This window comes from Medicago truncatula, chromosome 1 (assembly GCF_003473485.1).
Source record: "Medicago truncatula cultivar Jemalong A17 chromosome 1, MtrunA17r5.0-ANR, whole genome shotgun sequence".
Classification (NCBI taxonomy): domain Eukaryota; kingdom Viridiplantae; phylum Streptophyta; class Magnoliopsida; order Fabales; family Fabaceae; genus Medicago; species Medicago truncatula.
The window spans coordinates 38,041,298-38,063,991 of NC_053042.1; the positions used below are offsets into that span (position 1 = coordinate 38,041,298).

Below are 22,694 nucleotides of genomic sequence, written 5' to 3' on the forward strand. Positions count from 1 at the left end.
CGTAATAATAATTAATAGTTGGCTTAAATAGGTCTTTTGTTCTTGTAAATTTAGGTCATTTGAATTTTCGTCATTGAAGTTATTAATCCTTCCATTTTACTACTGAAAATGTTAATCATTTGACTTTTGGTCATAATTAGTTTTTTTTTGCTGAGGTGGACTGTCATTAGCGACGTGGTGCCCATGTGGCAAGTGATGATTGGGCGAGATGGTTGGTTTAAATAGGTCTTTCGTCCCTGCAAATATAAGTCATTTGAATTTTCGTCCTTGAAGTTGTTAACCAAAATGTAATTATGATCATTTCTCAAATAATTAATATTTGCGGTGACAGATTAAAAAGATTAGTAACTTTAGGGATGAAAATTCAAATTACCTATATTTATATGGACGAAAGCCCTATTTAAGTCTTAATAGTTTATGGTCTTGACCTGAGATTTTTAAGTGTCTTGTTACCGAAAAGAGAGTTGAATTCTTCCGGTGTCAATTTGATTAATTAATTTAGAACAGAGATCTGTCAGCAAAGTACCAAGCCAAGTGCAGAAATGAAGAGAGTAAAAACAGAGATCTGTCATTGAAAGAGTAAAGTGCTGCCAGCTGCACGAACAGAACAGAATCAGAAACTGCGACTTAATCAAAAGTCTTCAAATGTTGGAAAGTAAGAGAGAGAAACGAACAAACTCAAAAAAATCCAAAACACAGACCTGAACTGAACCGAACTGAACCCTATTTCTCTGAATTTTTCACAAACAAACACACTTCTGGCCTTTCTCTGTTTCTGTCTCTATGTTTTGCAGTACAAGTCACAATCTTTGACACTTGTCTTTATTGTGTCAATGAATATCATCTCTATTTCATAGACTTTGAAATTCATCAAGCTAGTTTTTTTGTTTCTTCATTGTTACCATCTTAATTAGCATCACAAAATGCAATCGGATGGGTCCGAATCCGAGACCCACATCACCCATCAGCGGGTTCAGTCTCAGTCTCTTTCTTCTTCAGATACAAGAGGAAAACATAGAATACATGCTGAGCTTAAAAGGTTGGAACAAGAAACAAGGTACTTAGAGGTAGCTACTTCATCTTCACCTTTACCATGTTTTCAAGTTTTGTTCTTTACTGGGTGGTTTTTTTTATCAAAGGAATTTATGAGTATGGTAGTTTGATCTTTTGATCATGTTGGTATTGTTGGAAACAAATGTTATCTGTGAAATTGATCATGTTGCCTCCTATGCTATGCTGGATAGTAAATTTGATTTTTTTGTTTCTATGAAATGGATTTATGAATATGGTTTAGGAAGTATGGTGAGTATGGTAGATTGATCTTTTGATATTTTTACCTAAGATGACCAGTGTAACGAGGAGCCCTTCAATGGAACAATAGTCATTTTAGTCCCTGAATATGTAACGAGGAGCCACAATCGTCTTTCAATATATCAAAATTTCAAAATAGTCCTTGATTGTCCATTTTGTTAGTCAAATTAGTCCCTGGTGTGACTAACAATAGTGAGGATTGATATGACAATAAGTAATTATATTAAACATACTAATGTGAAAATATTAACCAAACATTTTAATGTAAGAGACTATTTTGACTAACATAATGCACAATCATGGACTATTTTGAAATTTCAAATCATTGAAGGACTATTGTAGCTACTCATTACACATTCAGGGACCAAAATGACTATTACCCCTTTTCAAAATTATGTTAACAGTATTTGGGTCATCAATCGTGCTTAGTTAACAAAGTGTGTTTTTAGCTGGTAATTTTGTGTTTAGAAAGATGTATGAACATTTCAGCTGAGTATCCATCCACTATTGTCAGTCACTCCTCACTGAAGAAGCTAAATCTTACTATGATTTGTGGATTAGTCTCTCTATGTTTTGCCAATTTGTCAATACAACTATAGAAGCTTGAAGATGAGACTTGTTTAAACATATCTTCCATTTCTTACTTTAGTTACTATCGTTTCTGTTTTATTACATTTGAGAGATGAGACTGGTGGTTTAGACAAGTCGATATATTTGCATTAAGGTCATAAATTTTCTTTGAGACGACTTGATAGAATCAACTAATACCAGGAATAAATCTTACGAAAATGATCGAAGAAATGATGTGATTTGAGGTTCACCTTCCTCTTATCAAGTCTGAGTAAATTCCCAACTTCCTAACTAACTACCTTAACCTTCTATTGGCTAGTTCCAATAGTATCTTAATTCAGTTAGAGCCCGCCTTTATGTATTTCTTCTTAACTACTTACCTCCTGTCGCGACTCTAAATTGACAATTGATTTGATCACTCGTTTTTACTGGAGGGAGGGATGTGTTGAGACTCAGTAGTTGCACTATACTTACTTGGGGAGTTAACTACATAGTGAGGGAGAGAGGTGGAAATCTTTCTTTTTTACTCTGATGTCTATCGACAGTTCAGCTTCAGACGTAAAATTAAGTCAATCCATCTTTCTTGATGGATTAGCTTATCCTTGAGATCTGTTCAACAAATTTCGAAATACACTCTATGCTGTTTGAAACTTTTATGTAATTTTTTATTTTGGAAAATTTTAGGTGGTTCTACCAAATGTTTGTTTATGGTACACACACATAGACCTTAGTAGTTTTTGTCTATAGGATAAAAGTTGAGGTTTGATTTGGGATTGAGAGAGTGTCTTAGACTTTAATACTAATTTCCTCGTCGACACTAGTAAACAAGATGCAGAAATTTAGCTAGTCTTGCTCAGTGTAGGTAGATACAATGGGAGTTCACATAGTTGGCAATTTGATATATTATGGTAAATGTACCTTTTTCCATTACGTTATTTTCTCAAGAAAATTTAGCTAGTGATCTTTAAATTGTGTCCTAAAGCAACACATTATGGGACATACTACAGAGGGAATATGATTTATCATTGAAGTCCTTTCAATCTTATGGCATCTCTTTTTTTAAGGAAGAAAATGTTAAGATGTAAATTCTAAATTTTGTGACTAATTTGAAACAATGAGCATTTTTGTTCACTTACCACAACGGTGCAAGACTTGCGCATCCATAAAAATAGAAGCATGATGAAAATGATTTAGACACACACATAAGTGAAAAAAGGTAAAAATGATTTTAAATGATGTATGTTTTTGTTTGTGACCAACCAAGTATTGCTCTAATTTCTCAATATTCTTGAAGTGACTAGGTCTAGGAAAATTTAGAAGTTTTTGGACATGCATGAGAAACTGCTTCATGTTCCATTTGTTTATGTCTCCAGCATTTGACAAAACCTTATTAGTAAGAAATAAGAATCTTTAATAATCCTGAACTCTTAGTTTGCTTTTTTAAGTTAACTATTACTATATGTTTGTGTTTTCACTGTTCTGTCTTATTGGCTCTTTGCGGCATGACTTTCGTACGGACTTCTGTAATGAAAGTTTTTGGAGCTTTTTCTGTGGATGCTGATTGTGGTTCTTAGCTTTTCTTCTGAGACTACTGCTGCAAGTGTTTTGATTTAATATTCACTAAAAAAATGAATGCAGGAAGAGCTGGAAAAACTTGAAAGGATGGATAAAGCATCAACATCATGCAAAGAGTAAAGCTTAAAATTAATACTAAAATGGTTCTATCATGTAGTAGTATAATAAATTTTAGCTTGATGCACAGTCCATATTAGTTTAACAACTTTGAATTTCCATCTTCTATTTTTGCTGCCAGATTGCTGAGTAGTGTACAAACAAGACCCGATCCTTTGCTTCCATCGTAAAATCGCTTCTCAAAACTTTCTCGTGTTTGTGTTGCATCACATTTGATCTTTGATATACCTTACTAACTAATGACACAATTTTCTTGTTTGACAGAACAATTGGTCCCTTAAATCGCTTATGGGATCGGTGGTTTGAAGGCCCCCAAGATTCGCAAGGCTGCAGATGCTGTATTCTTTGAAAATAACTACTCAGTATTTATTTGGATTGATTTATTTGATCTTATGTACCGACACGAATAAGTTGTTTTCAGCGTATTTCCATAAACTTTTCAGGATAGTTTATGAAAACAGTTTATAGCTTAGATTAAAACAATTTGACTTTATTTTATCTTTTGTTATAGATTATAGAAATAGTGTATATATAAGCATTTGATCTCCAATTTTCTGGAAGGATTATTTATATGCATTACAGCTATTATACAGCTATTGCAATAACAGACATGGTAGGATGCATTGCAATGATCCAAAGTTAACTTCAGTATTGTATTTAATGGCCATTGTACATTACTAGTATTTTTTTAATCTTACTAGTTGTTTTCACTCTATTTGAGTGTTAATATTGTAGTATCTTCTTTGTCATAAACTATAGTTATTGAATCTTGGGGAACATAACTAAATTCCAATACAATGAAACTTGTTGTATTAGCTAGTTTCATGCACGCAACTTGTTTTTTTTTTTTTTTTTGGTATTTATATACAAATACTGAATAAAAAATTAAGTTAATTTCACTTGCATTTCTTGAAGTTTATACCAAACCATTGCCTTCTTATTTTTTATTAAACGATACATGACCTGTGCTACAAAAGAGGCACAACCTTAGTCCAAAATTAACAAACAGACTACACCAAGTAAATGGACAACGTAGTATTTTAATTTGTACATTTTTTTTCATACCTGTTGAACTATTAGACATTTTTTTCATTTCAAATTTTTATTTTTAGACAATGCATTAATTTCTACATCCCATCTTACATACATTTCACACTAATATATTTTTTTAAGTACGTAGTATAATCCCCACGAGCTTAGCTCAGTTGGTAGGGATATTGCAACAAATTTAATAAAAAAAAAAAAAAAAAAGTACGTAGTATACATCTCACTCCCTCCATCTTATTATATCTGTCTTAATTTATATTTTTCTGTTTTGAAATAATGGTCACTTTATATTTTAGACTACCTATAAAAAGTAAATTATTTTCTATTATAAAAGCGTTTCAAATTTCAATCAATGAAATTTAATTTACTCAACATTTGAATCAACACAATTAATCATTCTTAGGAATCACACACAACTCAAATGAAACACAAAAGTGAGTGTTTTACTTTTAATCACACTATATCAACGCCTATTAAGTTTAATATAGCCGATCCATGAGAACGAGTATATTAAGTAAATCGATGTGGGAAAATGTCGAAAGCAACATTAAAATTAACATAAAGAATAATCGAAACTGAGACCTTGAAAATTTAATATCGGGATATGTTAGAAAAGAAAATAAACACAAAATTTCAATTGTCAAAATCTGAGAAGGATGGATAAGCCCCATTCCTACGTTGTTCCATCCACGCACACACACCCAATTTTGTTAGGACAACACAACGCGTTTGTATAAATTTTCATTAATTTTGATTATTCCTGAACCGCGTTGACAGCGTAATTTGCACACGTTACACATAACACACAAGCAGAAAGAGAGAACATAAAGAAATAGTCATATCTCGTGCAATGCAAGCAAACCAAAAACCAACCAGAATGGATAGTGTGTGGAAATTTGAAATTGGTGAAAAACACACCTCCCAATACTCCTTCGTCCATACCCCTTTTAATTTCAATTTAACTCCTCTTGTTTTTGTCCCCTAAACATCCAACCTTTCCAACTGTCAATATACTAATATTTTTACCCCTTTCAATTAAAAAAATACTACATGACCACTTATTGGAAAGAAAAAAAAAAATGTTTAGTGTAAATCTACGTAGGTGTATATACACTTTAAAATAAAGAAAAAAAAAAGTGTGAAGTGATAGATGCGTTGAAAATTAGTCTAATCTATCGTTATCAAATCAGTTTGTAAAATAAAATTTGTCTTCTTTTTATTGGGTTTTATGGGTGTATAAATGGTGAATGACCAAAATCAACCGGCTCTGACACCATGTTAGAATTATACATAATTTATTCTTACAAAATTAACTTGTAAAGTGAGAAATGTCTCATTTTTATAAACTTTTATTAAGAGTTATATCTATTTAATGTGGGATTTAAGTTTTTTTCTTTTAATAAGATGTGTTATGTGGATGATTTGATATGAAGAGAAATATAAATAGAAAATAAGGTGTTTAACTAATATATGAAAAAAATGAAATCTTCAAATATCATGGTTGCTGAAAAGGGGGACATATGTAAACCATTTTACTACTCTACCATATCTACTACTTGATCAAAGGTTATTTATGTGATTCTTGTTCTTTCCACAATATAAGTTATGTTTGATAAGAAAAATTGCAGATAGCAAATAAGTTAGTTGATAGTGGATAATTTTACGGTCAATAAGTTAGTAATATAAATTAAAGTACACATTTTGGTTACTATTATAAACAAAAAGTCATATTGTTGGTCCATTAAATAAGTGATGTATATGGTCTATAGTATAGGTTGCACACATCATTTATTGAATAAACATAAAAAATAAAATTTTGCTTATAATGGTGAAAAATGGTGTATTTGATAAAATTAATGATTAAGATAGTAAATAAGTATAAAACGACATAAAAATATATTTTTAATTAATATTTTAGTTTTTTCAATTAAGACAATGAGAGAAAATAACAAAAAATGTTATAAATTCGTGGGAGAATAACCATTATCAAATAGTTATACTAGCATATCTATAATCATGTGAGTGGAAAAGGTTTTACCTAGATATAAAACACCAAATTAAAAAGAGTCATAAGTTTAATTTGACTCATTAAATTAATATTTAAAAAGAAATCTTCCTAGATTGGCCTCATTGAAGTTCTACAAATAGACCACCTAATTGAACTAAACTTGACACAATACTCCCCTTTAATTCTCTTTCTCTATTCCTTTCTCTTTCTCTCTTAAACACAAAATATACCATGGCACATGTCCTAAGTGAAGAACAAATTGTTGATTTCAAAGAGGCCTTTAGTTTGTTTGACAAAGATGGAGATGGTGAGTTTAATTTCTCCTTTTCACAGAATTCTCATCATTATATGCATATTATATGATTGTTTAGAAATTGTGTTAATCTTGTTGAATGTGTTAACAGGTTGCATTACCGTGGAAGAATTAGCCACTGTTATTCGGTCATTAGATCAAAATCCCACTGAAGAAGAGCTACAAGATATGATAAGTGAAGTTGATGCAGATGGCAATGGAACCATTGAATTTGATGAGTTCTTGAACTTGATGGCTAGGAAAATGAAAGTAATAACATACTTTCCTTCCATTCTATTAATCATTTATTTATTTATACTTTCAATATCAAAGTTCTAAGGTCTATAGGCTTCATATACATATTATTATTATTATTCAATTAATAATGCAAAGACTAAGTTTGGTTATGTTATTTTCTTTTTATTTAGGACACTGATGCAGAGGAGGAGCTTAGAGAGGCTTTCAAGGTCTTTGACAAAGATCAAAATGGCTATATATCAGCCAGTGAGGTATATAAATAAAATTGTTTCTATTTTGTAAAGTAAATTTCTTTTTATTTCAAATATTCATACCCATATAGAGTTATTTTTTCTATTTCCTTTTTAAAGTACAAATTTTAAATATAGCAAAAATGTTAATTTGTTGCATTTTTTCATATGCACATGCACATCTAGGACAGTACACCGTACGTTTCCATATGCAATGAATATTATTAGCTGTATAAACATGAATATGCAATGATAAGATAGAATCTTTTACACTATTTTTTTTACTTCCTTTTCTACGTATATATCTTGTATTGTACTACATGAAGGCATAAACATGCATATTGAATAGTAAAATATACGATGGTAAAAATTTTATGTGTGTGTTGTGTTGTGCAGTTGAGACACGTGATGATAAATCTAGGTGAAAAACTAAGTGATGAGGAGGTAGAGCAGATGATTAAAGAAGCAGATATGGATGGTGATGGTCAAGTTGACTTTGATGAATTCGTCAAGATGATGATGACCATTCGATGAAAAAAATCTCATCTCAATTGGAGGATATTGGTCATTCAAATTCATTGGCTTAATTTCAAACCTCATTCCCTTTCCAAAATTGTTGTATTTTATAGTTGTATTGTACCTAGTGGTCCATAAAAAAAATGATGGTAATTAACCAAGCATTAGTTAGTTAACCACATATCTAGTTCCCAACCCAAAATTGTTATTCTTTTAATCCTGCTTTTGTGTTATATAATATAACGCAATTTCTTCTTTTATAAATTTTATTTTTAAGTGTTGGTCTTTCATTATGATTATGATTTACTTTAGATAAAATAAATCACATGCACCGTTTATAAATCTTTCAAATGGTGGGTAGGTCCTACTCTCTATGAGAAATACTTTCATCCTCTAGGGCAAAATCGAATTTTTCTAAATCTTGGACTTGGAAAATGGATCTATCTATCTATAGATACATGTAATTTTTAAATGCTACATTAAATTTTATAAAATCTCACTTCGAGGGGACACGTTGTGGAACATGAAATACCTAACACGCTTATGGATTACTTCTATATATTAAGAAAACATTTGTTGGACTTGGCTATAACTTAATATATATTCCGTCCGGTCTCAAATGTAAAAAACTTTTCACTTTTTAGGTTTATTCAATAAATAATGTATGTAGTCTATAATATGGATCACATACATAATTTATTGAATGAACTTAAAAAGTGAAAAGATTCTTACAATTGAGACCGAAGTGAGTATTTCATTGTGAGGTTGTCTTTTTGTGACTTTGAGGTCCTATGAAGCACGAAACACAGACATAGTCGTCGGATATGATCCAGACATGTCGATATGAATAAAATCTTGAGAAAATAATATAATTCAATGTAATCACATGTGTCAGCGTCGTGTCTGTGTTAAACACCAAAACACGCATTTAATCATAAGTATCTGTACAATAGAGGTAATCGCAGACTCGTTACTTTCCTTCTTTTGTTGTGGCATATAAACAATTCTCCAAATTAGTTGTGACACTAAGATATATAATACCATTCATAAAGTCACTGAAATAATATTAGTATAGTACTAATGCTTAATGATATATATTAAGGAAATACAAACAGGTGTCTGAATTAAACATTGAACACAACATTGAGGTTGAAATTATTTAGCTGTCTCTTCCATGTAGCCGGTGGCTCTTCTTGTTAATATGTTACTTTATTATATTTCTGAAGTGTATGTGTAGTGTTCTTTTCCTTCTTATGTGTTAACAACATATGCCAGTTAAAATTTGACACCCTGTTGCCCAGTCAGCCTTTATTTTTAATTATCTTGCTTCTTTTTAAGGTACATTTTATTTAAGTTTTTCTTATTGCAACGCTGGGACCTTTAGTTTAGTGAGTTGCACAAAGCTAAATGGATGAAATTATTTATATAGATCAACCATGGAAAGACACGTTCTGATTTTAAGGGAGTATCATGGACTAATTAAAAGCGATGTAATGTACTAATGTGTTCCAAAACGTGTATCAAATTAGGATGATTCTTACATAGTCACAAACATAAGTCTAAATCATTTAGACATACACATAACAATAAACGTTAATTAATGGTGGTTTAAGGATTTGAATATATTTCTTTTCTAACAATAAACCTTAGAGAAATTATGTCTATAAATCTACAAGTTTAGGTCATTTTTTCTGCATTAGTCCATTAAGTATTATTTTTTTCAAATTAGTTTTATGTTACATATTATGTTTGCATTGTTAAGATTAATACACGTCGAAATCTTCACTTTCATTTCTCCCTTCTTCTTCTTCTTCTAATTCAAATTTCTAAATCCAAAAATCATAGAACCTGAATGTCTAATTTTTCGCAACAATGTCTTCACTCAAAAGTAATGTTTTAAATTCATACAAACTCAAGAACCATAATATCTAATTTTTGCGTACATTAAACTTCTATTTTATTTTATTTTTTTCCATGTTTCATTGGGTGGAACGAATTTCACACATTGGTCATGTATGTTGTTCAAACTTCATAAAAAATTCTTTTTGTTTTAAAACAAATATATATAGCTAAGAAATTTTAAAAAAGAATTATACACGTTGAAACTCCTCATAATCTTGCTTTGGGGTATTTGGATAGGTTGATTCAGAACTTGATGAATTTCTTGGGTAGTCTTTGTTGACTAATATGTTGGATAAAGGCCTAACATAGAATCACGTAATTATTTGATGCTCTGGCTTGTCGCTTGGAATTGTAATGCAATTAGCATTAGTATATGAAAATATTTATCTTGTCTCTGAATATGTAGCACTTAAGAAATTGAAATTGAATTGTTCTTGCAAGAGCTGTTTAATTTAAATTATCAATGTTTGATCCAGTCCTGAGCCTTTCTCATACTATCAATGTTCGAAAATATCTAAATTATTAATTTATACTCCTCTGTTCGAGATTATATGATTTTTTGGGCATTTCACACATCAAAACATGTAATTAATTTTGTATACGAAAGAAATATTATAAGTTGTTTTACAAAATTATCTTTAATAAATAGTATGAGAAATATAAATTAAAAAATTAAAAAAAGATAGAGTAATACATAATTAAGGTTATAATAGAAAAAGTAATATTAATGTTTCATTGATATTGTAAAGCATATTATAATTTGGAACAATTTTTTTTTACAAAGCAACTTATAATTTAGGATGGAGGGAGTATATATTAGGGTTTTAATAAATAATATGACACAAGTGATAAATGTTTCGGTCATTTAACCATCTAACTAGGAGTTAAGTTCTTAACTATGAAAAAACATATGTTGAGATGCAACAATCTTTGATTCAATTGTCCAAGCACTTGCATCTTTTGAGGCTTTCTTTCAACTTTGAAGAGGAAATTTTTCTTCTCACTTCTCAAATTTCTCCAAAACACACTCGAACGGCAATTGACTACTGTTAAGCTCTCCATCGGCAATTAACCGTTGTTTGACACTTTTTAAAATGTTTCAACAACAGTAGGAAAAAAATTAACTACCACTAGACCAACAACAGTAGGAAAAAAAAAAAAGAAATTTAAGAAGTGTGAAGAGTAATTTCCTTTTTAAGATAACATGAGTTTGAATAGACAAGTAGCCCACAAGAGAATATGTTAGCAAATATGGGCGAGTTCAACTTAAATCTGAATTTCCTTTATAGTCCAATTGGTGTTTCTTTTTACACCTCCCATGATTCTTTAAAATCGATAAAGTCTATATTTATCCATATAGACAAGGTAAATGATACAGTTTTTCAAATTTACCCATATGAAAGCAAGATATTTTTTTTTTACAGAATCATATGAAAGAAATCTAACAATGGTATTTTTCCCATCTGAATTGGTAAATCTAAAAGGGATACTTTAATAGAAAACTGTGAGGGGTAAATTGAACTATCATGCCCCCTAAAAAAAAATGAGAAATGATATTTGTACAACTATCTTGTGACCACTTTCTCTTTCATACTCATATTATACTCTTATTCTATCTCTTCCTTTTTCTCTCTCCATTGATTTTGACCAATGAAAAGAGAGAAAAGAGAAGTTGTCACATAAATTGTCTCACATGGTTGTTCAAATATCACTCCTCTTAAAAAAAAAAATATACAGAATTATTACGAGAAGTTCATATTGTTAAAATATAAGAGAGGATGACATTGATTAAATAGAATTATTATGCCACCTTAAAAAAAATAGAACTATCGTGCACGAGACAAGTTGTCATTAATAAAATACATAAGATAAGTTGACGTTTATTAAATTAAAACATCATGCACTTGACAAATTTTCACTCATAAAATTTCAAAACTAACTAAAGTATACGGGATAAGTTGTCACTTATTAAACTAACTTTGATACACGGGGCAAGATGTCATTGATAAAAAAATTGTTCATGTTAAAGTGTTATCAACATAAAGTGCAATAAAAATATGATGATTTACAATTACTTTATTATTATTTGTAACTTATATGTAGCTACCGTTGGGTTTATCCAAAGGCTAATAATTGGACAGCGGACGTCGAAATGTTGCATGATATAGTTAATGTCGTTTGAAAAGACATTCAAAATTCATTGCTGCAATTAGAATTATCTGTTTCATTCCTTTTGTCCTTGAATTTGACTTAGCACGTGATTCAGAAGAAGACAAATTGTATTGGGTCAGAGGCTAAAAGCGACCCTTCTCAATAGCTTATGGGTGACCTTCACTTCTGATCACTTGTTGACTTTTGATTGCCCTTTTTTCTGATCTTTTAGCTTCTCTTGTACTTCTAATGCTCTTATATATGATCAAGCCTTGATAAATTATAATCTATGGTCCTGCACGCGTAAACATATATTAGCATATTCAATTGTTTTTCAATACTTTGTTATCATCAAAACTTCAAAGGCATTGTACAAATTTAATTTTCTTACAACAAATACATATATTAATTTGATATATAATATTTTATGAGGAGTAAAATTATTTTCAACTACTTTAACTATTTCAAATTAATATAAATTTAAAGATAAAATTTATTTTTATGCACGTGGTCACTCCATGTTAATTTGTATAACTTTTTTCCTTTACAAAATTAACCTTTTTAATATATAAAAGACACCTCAACGAAATTCATTAAACTTCAGTCACCTGCAAATTTAAAAATAATTTCTTTATATACTAATTTTTAAAAGGGTTTAATTGCTTATCACTTTTTATATGTTAACCACATATTTCCTTAAATGATATTTTTATTTACTTATACACTTTGTGTTCTTTTAACAACTAATTGCTAAAATTTGTCACTAAAAAAACTTTTATTTTTAAGACAAAATTTAGGTGCATTTCCTTACATGTTTTTGGTATGATTTTTCACATAAAACAAATTGTGTGTGTTTATAGCAAACTTTGAGAAAACCGTGAATTTTAAGAATTATAGATAGTTATGAGAATTTCATGTGAAGTAGAACACAAAAATCATGTAAGAAAATACACCTAAGTTTTATCTTTATTTTAATTCTAGCAAAAATCTTATGTTCGTTTTCTTAAATGTTTTTCCTATTGTTACTAAATAAATTACTCATGAGAAATGTATTTTTAGCTAAGAAACATATGAAAAATACATAGAAACTCACATAAGTTTTGTCCTTCATTTTAACTATTTATTTATTTCTTAGTTTTCTCCCATATAATATTTCATTTTAAACATAGATTTTGTCAAATTTAATAGATACTCTATTCTTATTTTAAATATATTGGAGAAAATTTAGATGATTATTTGATTGAACTATTTATTTTATCAAATTTTATCTATTTATAAGGAAATAATTTCGTTTGCCTACGTATGCTTATTATTTTCATTATAAACACGCACTTTTTTTTTGGACAAAATTATAAGGAAATAATTTTGTTTGCCTACGTATGCTTATTATTTTAAATACATGCACTCATCGATAAATTACGGGTTATATCATATCACAGCACCAAAATTAAGGGTTATAATTTGAGAAATCTTTTTTGGACAAAATTCTTTAATTACTTGAATTATATGGATTTTCAATAAAAAATATTATATTTATAAAAAAAAAAACTAATATTATAGATAACTTTTTCAACTTAAATATCTAGAATTTATTTATTTTATAGTTCAGACATATATTTAATAAATTATAGATTATAATATGCATAATCTTTTTTCTTTTAAAACTTCTGATTTAATAAAATTATACATATGAAATAAACATTAATATTATGTATGTAACCCGACCAACGTCGGGAAAATAGACTAGTAGTCTATTAAAATACAAACATAACAAGAAAAAAAATTAATGAACTCAAATTTCCTTCTACTTTTGGAAGCGACATCGCATATAACATTGGAACAAAAATAATCTTTCAAAAAAAAACATTGGAAAAAAAAAAAGAAAATGCATAATTGTTAGAATAAGATACTAATCTCATATTGTAATATAGACTCAAGTAGTTTCAGTGTAAATGAGTCTTTAAGATTAGGCTTGTTAATATAGCTGACAGTTGTCACTTAGTGACACCTTTCCGTTGGTCTTAATCTCTATAAATATGTGTAATCATTTTCTAAGATTAATGCAATGAAATATTAACTTTTCTAAATTATGTTTTCCCTCTCTCTTTCTCTCACCTCTAACTACTTTCTCTCTCCACTAACAAACTCTCAAGCTTCTTCCAAACTCATCATTGAAGTTTGTCCATTTTGAAGGTGAAAAACACAAGAAGGGGGGGGGGGGGTTGAATTGTGTTTTCTTTTTCTCTTAATTAATACTTCTTCTGATAAAACTTCAGAAGCAGTTTGATTGCTTCTGATGAAATGATCAGAGTCAGATTGCAGCGGAAAAGAACAGAGCAGAGAAAAGAAAGACAAACACACAAGCAGTTATCCTGGTTCCTTCCACAACACGGAAGTAGTCCAGTCCCCCTTGCACTTCCAAGGAGATTTCACTATAATCACAAAGATTACAACTGCTCAATACTTTCAAAGTATGAGACTTCACAAAACAATGCTCAAGCACACACGCAAGAGTCTTCCAATGCTCAAGCACTAAGCAAGAGACTTCTAATGCTCAAGCACGCAGGCAAGAGACTTCTAATCAAACAAAAATACAGAGAATTGAGTTTGAATTGAACACTTGATATACAATCAGTGGTGTTCACAATACAATACAGAAAAGACTCTAGACTTTGAATTTCTAAGATGTATCAAATCAGTGCAGAAATTCAGTGTGCTTTGTAGAATCAAATTGACAGAGTTTTGGCGCTTTTAAACTTATGTATCTCTCTCTTAAATCTTCAAGTCTTCATTCCTTTATATAGAGGTGTGAAAGAGACGTTGAGATAATCAGCACGTCTAAAGAGTCGTTTGAAATCCTTTGATTATCCACCAGTGATCCTTTGCCTGATTTGGGTGTAGTCCTTTGAAGAATAAACTTCAAATTCATTCCCATCTTGAGTGTACAAATTCTGCAGGCATGACTGTTGTTTTGTCTTGTAGCGTAGACAGAAAACAGAGTAGTGGAGGTAGTGGTTGTACACTTGTACTTTGTCAACTCTATTAACGAGAGACAAGAGCTCAGTGCTATCCATATATCCGTTGATACCTCCCTTTCAATTCTTTGTTCTTCTTTGATAAGACTGAATTGAGAATCAGCAACTTTGAATCTTCAGTTTGATTAAAGGATCAAAAGTAGCTTCTGGTGAAGATATTGCTTCTGATGAAAACTTTTGCTTCTGATGACTTTCTGCTTCTGATGACTTTCTGCTTCTGATGACGTCATCTCTTCAGGAGCAGTTTTCTTCAGATGCTCAGAATTTCTTTTTTTTCTTTCCATTGTTCTTCCAAGACCTATTGAAATAACTTGAGTAGCCTTTGGTCCTGTACACTTGAACAATTATTAGTAATAACCAATTGACAATTTTTAATACCTTGTTATCATCAAAACTTAATAAGGTTCATTGTGAAACACATTTTGTTCCAACAATCTCCCCCTTTTTGATGATGACAAACAATAGTATTTAAAATGTTCAATTGTTGTTGATCTAATTAATAAGTTGACTACTGGGACAGAGGTTTGTAAGCTCCCCCTGAGTCTAATAGTTCTTTAAGGTGAGGTTTGTAAGCTCCCCCTAAGTTCTATTCTTATTAATTAAATTTCAATAAAATACTTATAAAATCAAATCAGAAGTATTTAAAAGAAATTTAGAAGTGGTTATAGTAGGGCTCAGTGCCTTAACAAATACTATACATTTACTCCCCCTTTTGTCATCAACAAAAAGAATAGAAACAAAAGAAAGAGTATCAGAGCAAGCAGCATTAAACAGTAAATATCATCAGAGTTAAAGCTTGTAAAACATATTGAAGGTGAAAAAGCACAAGATCCAGAAACAATGATAATATATATAAAGAAGATTAAGATACAAGGACACAGCTACGAAGAACAAAAGTAAAAAACAAGCTAGAGTTGGGTGTGCAACTAAGGTTGGGCTTGCTTATACAACTGTTCTAAGAGATACTTGATCTGATCATCCTTCTTCTGAAGTAGCTCATCCTTTTCCCTCATTCTTCGTTTATATCCAGCCTGAATTCTAGCAGCCCTAGTGATGTACTCTTCTTCTGGATAGAAAGGAGTGATGTCCAGCAGAGGCACAAAATTCAGCTCTTTCTCCTTAGCTGCTTCATGCATATCATCCAAAAGCTTTTTCAGCATAGCAGAGTGAGATGACACACATTTAGTTCTAAGCTGATCCAGCAGCTCATCAAAGCTCTTCTGTAGATCCATCCACTGATCATAATAGTGAATAGGAGGTGCAGGAACTGTTCTGCGAAGAATCAGTGCCTGAATCTCATCACTAAGTCTAATCAGCTGTTCCTCTATATACTCAGACTCCAGGATATGGTCAGGGATGGGTGAAGGTTCAGTTTGAGTTGTATGTGATGTGGAAGGTTGGTCAGAGGTTAAGTCTATTATAGTGGGTGAGTCTGGTTGTTGTTGTTGTTCTGTTGTTTGGTCAGAAGTTGTTTGGTCAGGAGCAACTTGTTCAGAAGCAGTTTGCTCCTGAACAGTTTGCTCAGGGATGGTTTGGGTTTCTGTTTGGGTTTCCAAGACAGTCTTTTCAGAAACTGTCTTCGAGGCCTTAGTGGGTGTTGGTTGCATTTCACCACCTAGATGTTTTTCTAAGTTGTGAAGGGTTGAGGATTCTTGGTGTTGGGGGGTTTCTGAAGTAGTTGCATCTGAAGCTACTTCAGAGGCTTTTTGTGGAGATTGGTTATTTGGTGAGTTTGTTTGGGTAGGTTCAGGTTGTTGTATACTAACAGGTTCTGGAGTATCTGGATATAGTGGATGAGTAGTAGGCAAATTGAATTTCTCACAAAGTTTTATCCTATTTTTTGAAAATTCTATTTGAGTACTCTCATAGTCAAGTGTTCCAAATTCTGTTAGTTTGGTAGGTTTGGTTTTTAGAAGCTTGTCTATATGTTGGCTAAGGGGTTGGTCATCTGATTCTGTGGATGATGAAGAGGGTGAAGAGGGTAGAGATAGAGACTGAGTATTAGTTGGAGCTTTAGATGGATTACCTGAGGACTGAGCTTCTGGATGAATTGCTTCTGGAGCTGTTGAAACTGGATCTGATGAAGTTGCTCCTGAAGCTTGCTTATTCTTCAAGGCTTGAGAAAGCAGAGTTGCTCCATACTGAACTGTTTCTAACTCAGACGCTAAAGCAGCAATGTCAGGAGTAGGCACATACCCTGCAGCCTTGAGACGCTCATCCCTTTCTTTCTCAAACACTTCCTTCAACCTTTTCTTTTCTGCTATCTTGGATGCAGAAACCTCTCTAGCGTACTGCCTCATTTCTTCAGTCATTTCAAAACTGGGCATGACTATGGGCTCAGAAGTTGCAGTCCTTTTTGCCTTCTTGGGGCTTGAGTCTTCATCCCAGTTCTCTTCCAGTTCTTTCAACATTTCTTCCCTTCTTCCTTCAGCTGTCTTCAGATTTCTTGTTGAATTAGACCTCTTCCTTTTGATGGTCTGAAGAGCAGCTTCTCTTTTATTTTTGGGACTTGAAGGCTTTTCAGAAGCAGCTTGATCAGAAGCAGCTTGTTCAGAACCAGGCTGTTCTGCTGTTTCTTGAGTACTCCTTGTCCTTTTTCTGATAAGAGGGACATCATCCAAATCCTCCACTTCCTCAAGAATGGTGGACATAGCAGATTTTTCCTTCTTAGCTTTCTTATGCTTCTGAGCACCCACCTCAGTAGCATCTTCAGCAAGGTATTCTTCCTTGGTGATCTGCTTCTTTTTAGATTTTCTGCCTTTGGCCACAGGCAGATCACCACCATACATTTCTTCTGGGATATCTTTCAGGCTGATTTTCTTGTTGTAGCTCTTGTAGTAGTCCAAGATGTAGGCCCTCTGCACATCCAGGGGATCTTTCTTGCAGATAGGGATGTGATGAGTGACTAGATCAGATATGACATCAGATTCATGCATATCTGTATCTAGTTTCTTGCAAGTTGAAATCAGCCTCATCTTGACTAGAGTTGCCCCATTGATTATTTTTCCTGTGACTGCTCCCAGCTTCTGATTATCATAAATACCCACGTCTTTCAGGGTACTTAGGAGTCCTCCTTCTTGAAAGATTATGGAGAGCAGCCTTCCATAGGGAACAAACTTCCTGTTCTCCATCTGGCTCTTCTTGAGTTCCTTGATCATGTATTTAAACATATACTTGGGAACGTTCATTGTTGTTTCCTGAGAGATGGTGTGATGCAGAAAGACTTTGTGACCAAGTGAAGGTTGATCATTTCCTCCACCTTTGGGAAAAATGTTTTCATTTTGGATCTTCAGCAGCATTTTCTTTTCCATGCTTAAGGTGCTGTAAGGCTTAGCATCCTTTGATCCGTAGATAGTGTTGTTTACTATCTCCTTCCATGGGCTTGTTCTGGGGTTAGGAATCTCTTCTCCATCGTATGTCCCAGAAGCATCCCTTCTCATGGCTTGAGCAATCACATGCTCATTGATTGTTACAGGAATCCCCATGACGTTTGATCTAATCTCAGTCCCAGTGAAGGCGAGTAGACCCATTTCTTCTCTGGTTTTTCCCTCCAAAGTAGGATCAACCAGAATCATCTGAGCTTCTTCCTGTTTAGCAGCAACTTTGTCAAACACTGAAGCTCTTACCCAGAATTGTCTGACAAGCACTTCATAAGTAGGACCGTTGAGAAGACTGAAGTAACTCATCAGCTTCTGCTTCTTGTAGAATCTTACCAAGTCGCATCCATGATGAGTTAGAGAAGTGAAATCCACTGGATTTTCCGCTTGAATGATTAGATCCCATTCCTCAATCGACATAGTTCTTCCTTTGATTTCATAAGTAGGAGTATCTATATCCATATTCGATGAAGAACCACCGGCAGAACTTGAAGATGCCATTGATATGAAGTGGTTTTAGGGTTCTAAAGAGTTTTTGAGAGGATGAGAGAATGCGTTTACTTTCGCAGAGGGTTAAGACGAAAAATAGAAAGTGTTTGTTGTGAAGTGAGTAGTGTGTGAATTGACTTAGTGTTTTTATTAAACCGTTTGCAATTCAATAGAGACAAACAAACATAGCATTAATGACAAATTGGGGGCGCGTGTAAGTATGTTAAAAAGCGAATAAAACATCATTGCCCTTTTTGTTATACTCCAATACAAATAGACCACGTCAGAGACTCTTCAGAAAACTACTTTTTGGGTAATGGGACAGCTGTTTACATAAAGTAACTACTAACGTTCCCACTAACCAAGCTATTCAGAAGCAAAGAATAACACTTCTGAAGTTTTAGTGCTGACGTCATCTTCAGAAGCACATTTTCCTCAGAACCTCAGTTAAGAGCTTCTGATGAACCAAAATGCTCTTGAATAAACTTCAGAACCAAACTTCTTATTCAGAGGCAAGCAATTTTTCAATCAGACACAAAATGCATGTTCAAATTTTTCTTAATAAAATCAAATCTTTCAACAGACAAAGGTTTTGTAAATATATCAGCCCATTGATGTTCAGTATCAATGAATTGTATATCTAAAGTTCCTTTTTGAACATAGTCTCTGATAAAATGGTGTTTGATTTCAATATGCTTGGCTCTTGAATGTAGAATTGGATTCTTTGACAAACAAATAGCAGCAGTATTATCACAATAAATGGGAATACTGTTAGCATTGATCTGATAGTCTTCCAACTGATGTTTCATCCAAAGTAGTTGTGTGCAACAACTTGCAGCTGAAATGTACTCTGCTTCTGCTGTAGACATAGCAATAGTTGCTTGTCTTTTGCTTGCCCAGGATATCAGATTCTCTCCCAGGAATTGACAATTTCCACTGGTTGATTTTCTTTCAATCCTATCACCAGCATAATCAGCATCACAGAATCCAATCAACTTATAATCTAGGGATTTCCTATACAGGAGTCCAAGATTAGTTGTTCCTTTCAGATACCTGAAGATTCTCTTAACTGCAGTTAAATGAGATTCTCTAGGATCTGATTGAAATCTTGCACACAAGCATACACTGAATAAAATATCAGGTCTAGATGCAGTGAGGTATAACAGAGAACCAATCATACCTCTGTATAGCTTCTGGTCTACTACTGTTCCAGTATCTTCTTTGCTTAAGGTGCAGGTTGGATGCATTGGAGTGTTCATCACTTTACAATCTTCTAGCTTGAACTTCTTCAGAAGCTCCTTTGTATATTTTGTTTGATGAACATATACTCCTTCTTTACTTTGGTTGATTTGAATTCCCAGAAAGAATTTCAATTCTCCCATCATACTCATTTCAAATTCATCCTGCATTAACTTAGAAAATTCTTTGCAAAGAGATGCATTAGTAGAACCAAATATTATATCATCAACATATATTTGCACAATCAAAATATCTTTCTTAAGAGTCCTTCTGAAGAGTGTTGTGTCAACTTGTCCTCTTTCAAAATCATTTTTAATTAAGAAATTACTTAGTCTATCATACCAAGCTCTGGGAGCTTGTTTCAAGCCATATAGTGATTTCTTAAGTTTATAAACATGGTCAGGATGCTTAAGATCCTCAAACCCAGGAGGTTGTTTAACATACACTTCTTCTTCAATGACACCATTAAGAAAAGCACTTTTGACATCCATTTGATATAATATTATGCCATGATTAATTGCGTAGGATAGAAGTAACCTGATTGCTTCCAATCTTGCAACTGGAGCAAATGTTTCAGTGTAATCAATGCCTTCTTGTTGACTGTAGCCTTGAGCAACAAGTCTGGCTTTGTTTCTGGTTACTTCTCCTTGTTCATTCAGCTTGTTTCTGAATACCCATTTTGTTCCAATAATGTTCTTCTGAGAAGGTTTGGGTACCAGATCCCACACATCATTCCTTTGGAATTGATTTAGCTCTTCTTGCATAGCTAATATCCATCCATCATCTGAGAGAGCTTCTTCAACAGTTTTAGGCTCAATTATTGAAAGCAGTCCTATTAAAGACTCTTCTTGTCTAAAATGTGATCTTGTTCTTCTAGGACTATCTTTGCTTCCAATGATTAACTCCTCAGGATGTGAAGATTTGTGCTTGAATTTAGGTTGAATAACCTGCTGAGTGTTATCTTGAAAGTCCTCAGAAGCACTTTCATTCTGTACTTTTGGGCTAGGTTCTGCTTCTGAATTAGACTCAGCTTCTGGAGTGATTTCAGTTTCTGGACTAGATTCAACTTCTGTATACTTTTCAGAATCAGAAGGTTGATCAGATTCTGATGCATCTTCAGAATCAGTTGTACCTGCATTACTTTCACTTTGCTCTGAAGTTTTACTTCCAGGCTCTCTATCATCAAATTTTACATGCATAGATTCTTCAACACATTGTGTTTCTGAATTATACACTCTGTATGCCTTTGACCTTTCAGAGTAACCTAAAAAGATTCCTCTTTGAGCCTTGGCATCAAATTTCTTCAGATAGTCTTTAGTGTTTAAGATGTAACAGGTACATCCAAACTGATGAAAGTAAGAGATATTGGGTCTTCTTCCTTTAAAGAGTTCATATGCTGTTTTCTCCAACATAGGTCTGATATAGATCCTATTTTGAATATAACATGAAGTATTGACTGCTTCTGCCCAAAAATGTTTAGCTAAGTTGTTTTCATGGATCATGGTTCTGGCCATTTCTTGTAAGGTTCTGTTCTTTCTTTCTACAACCCCATTTTGTTGTGGAGTTCTAGGAGAAGAAAACTCATGGAGAATCCCATGTTTTTTCACAAAAAAGTTCAAATGGCTCATTTTCAAATTCTCCACCATGATCACTTCTGACTTTCAAAATTTTCAATTCTTTTTCAGATTGTATTTGAGTGCAGAAGCTGCTAAACACTTCACATGCATAGTCTTTACTTTTAATGAATTTTACCCAAGTCCATCTGCTGTAATCATCAACAATGACTAATCCGTATTTACTTCCATATAAAGATGCAGTGTTAACTGGACCAAAAAGATCAATATGGAGTAATTCTAAGGGTCTGGAGGTTGATACAATGTCTTTAGATTTGAAAGAACTTTTCACAATTTTCCCTTTCTGACATGCACCACAAAGTGCATCTGAATGATAATCAATGTTAGGCAATCCTTTGACCAGTTGTAACTTGCTAATTTTAGAAGTTAATCTCCAATTAGCATGTCCCAACCTTTTATGCCATACCCATTTTTTATCATTCATTGACAGAAGGCAAATTACCTTCTGATCAGCCAGATCAGAGAAATTTATTTTATAGACATTCTCAACTCTCTTTCCCTTGAATGTAATGGATTTGTCATCCTTGTTGACTAGTGTGCAGTTGGTCTTACTGAACGTTACATCATACCCATTGTCACAAAATTGACTAATGCTCAATAGGTTATGCTTCAGACCATCTACTAGCCACACATTATTAATTGAGATGGAGGAATTACCAATAGTACCTGTACCAATGATCTTTCCAGTTTGGTTGCCACCAAACTTCACTTCTCCTCCATCTTTCATTGTAAGGGTAAGGAACAAAGCTTTCTCTCCAGTCATATGCCTTGAACATCCGCTGTCTAGGTACCATGACCTTTGTTTCTCTCTTGCCCTTAAGCACACCTGCATTTTTGGCCAATTCAGATTTAGGTACCCATATCTTCATGGGTCCTTTTGGGTTAGCTTTGGAGGTTTTACTTTTCCTCCCTTGTACCTTAGGGTGAATGCTGAGTGGCTTCT

General features: G+C 32.7%; 2 protein-coding genes across 2 annotated transcripts; both read left to right on the plus strand.

Moving 5' to 3' along the window:
• Positions 1-470: 470 nt before the first annotated feature.
• Positions 471-4,178, plus strand: LOC25484482 (guanine nucleotide-binding protein subunit gamma 2). Its single transcript, XM_013613325.3, has 4 exons — positions 471-1,067; positions 3,520-3,572; positions 3,695-3,739; positions 3,838-4,178. The coding sequence occupies exons 1-4, from the start codon at positions 924-926 to the stop codon at positions 3,920-3,922; spliced, it is 327 nt and encodes a 108-aa protein (XP_013468779.1). The 5' UTR covers positions 471-923; the 3' UTR covers positions 3,923-4,178.
• Positions 4,179-6,778: 2,600 nt separating this feature from the next.
• On the plus strand, positions 6,779-8,212 carry LOC25484483 (calmodulin-like protein 11). Its single transcript, XM_013613326.3, has 4 exons — positions 6,779-6,935; positions 7,033-7,190; positions 7,349-7,429; positions 7,805-8,212. Exons 1-4 carry the CDS (start codon positions 6,860-6,862, stop codon positions 7,940-7,942), a joined length of 453 nt encoding a protein of 150 aa, XP_013468780.1. The 5' UTR covers positions 6,779-6,859; the 3' UTR covers positions 7,943-8,212.
• The last annotated feature ends 14,482 nt before the right edge of the window (positions 8,213-22,694 follow it).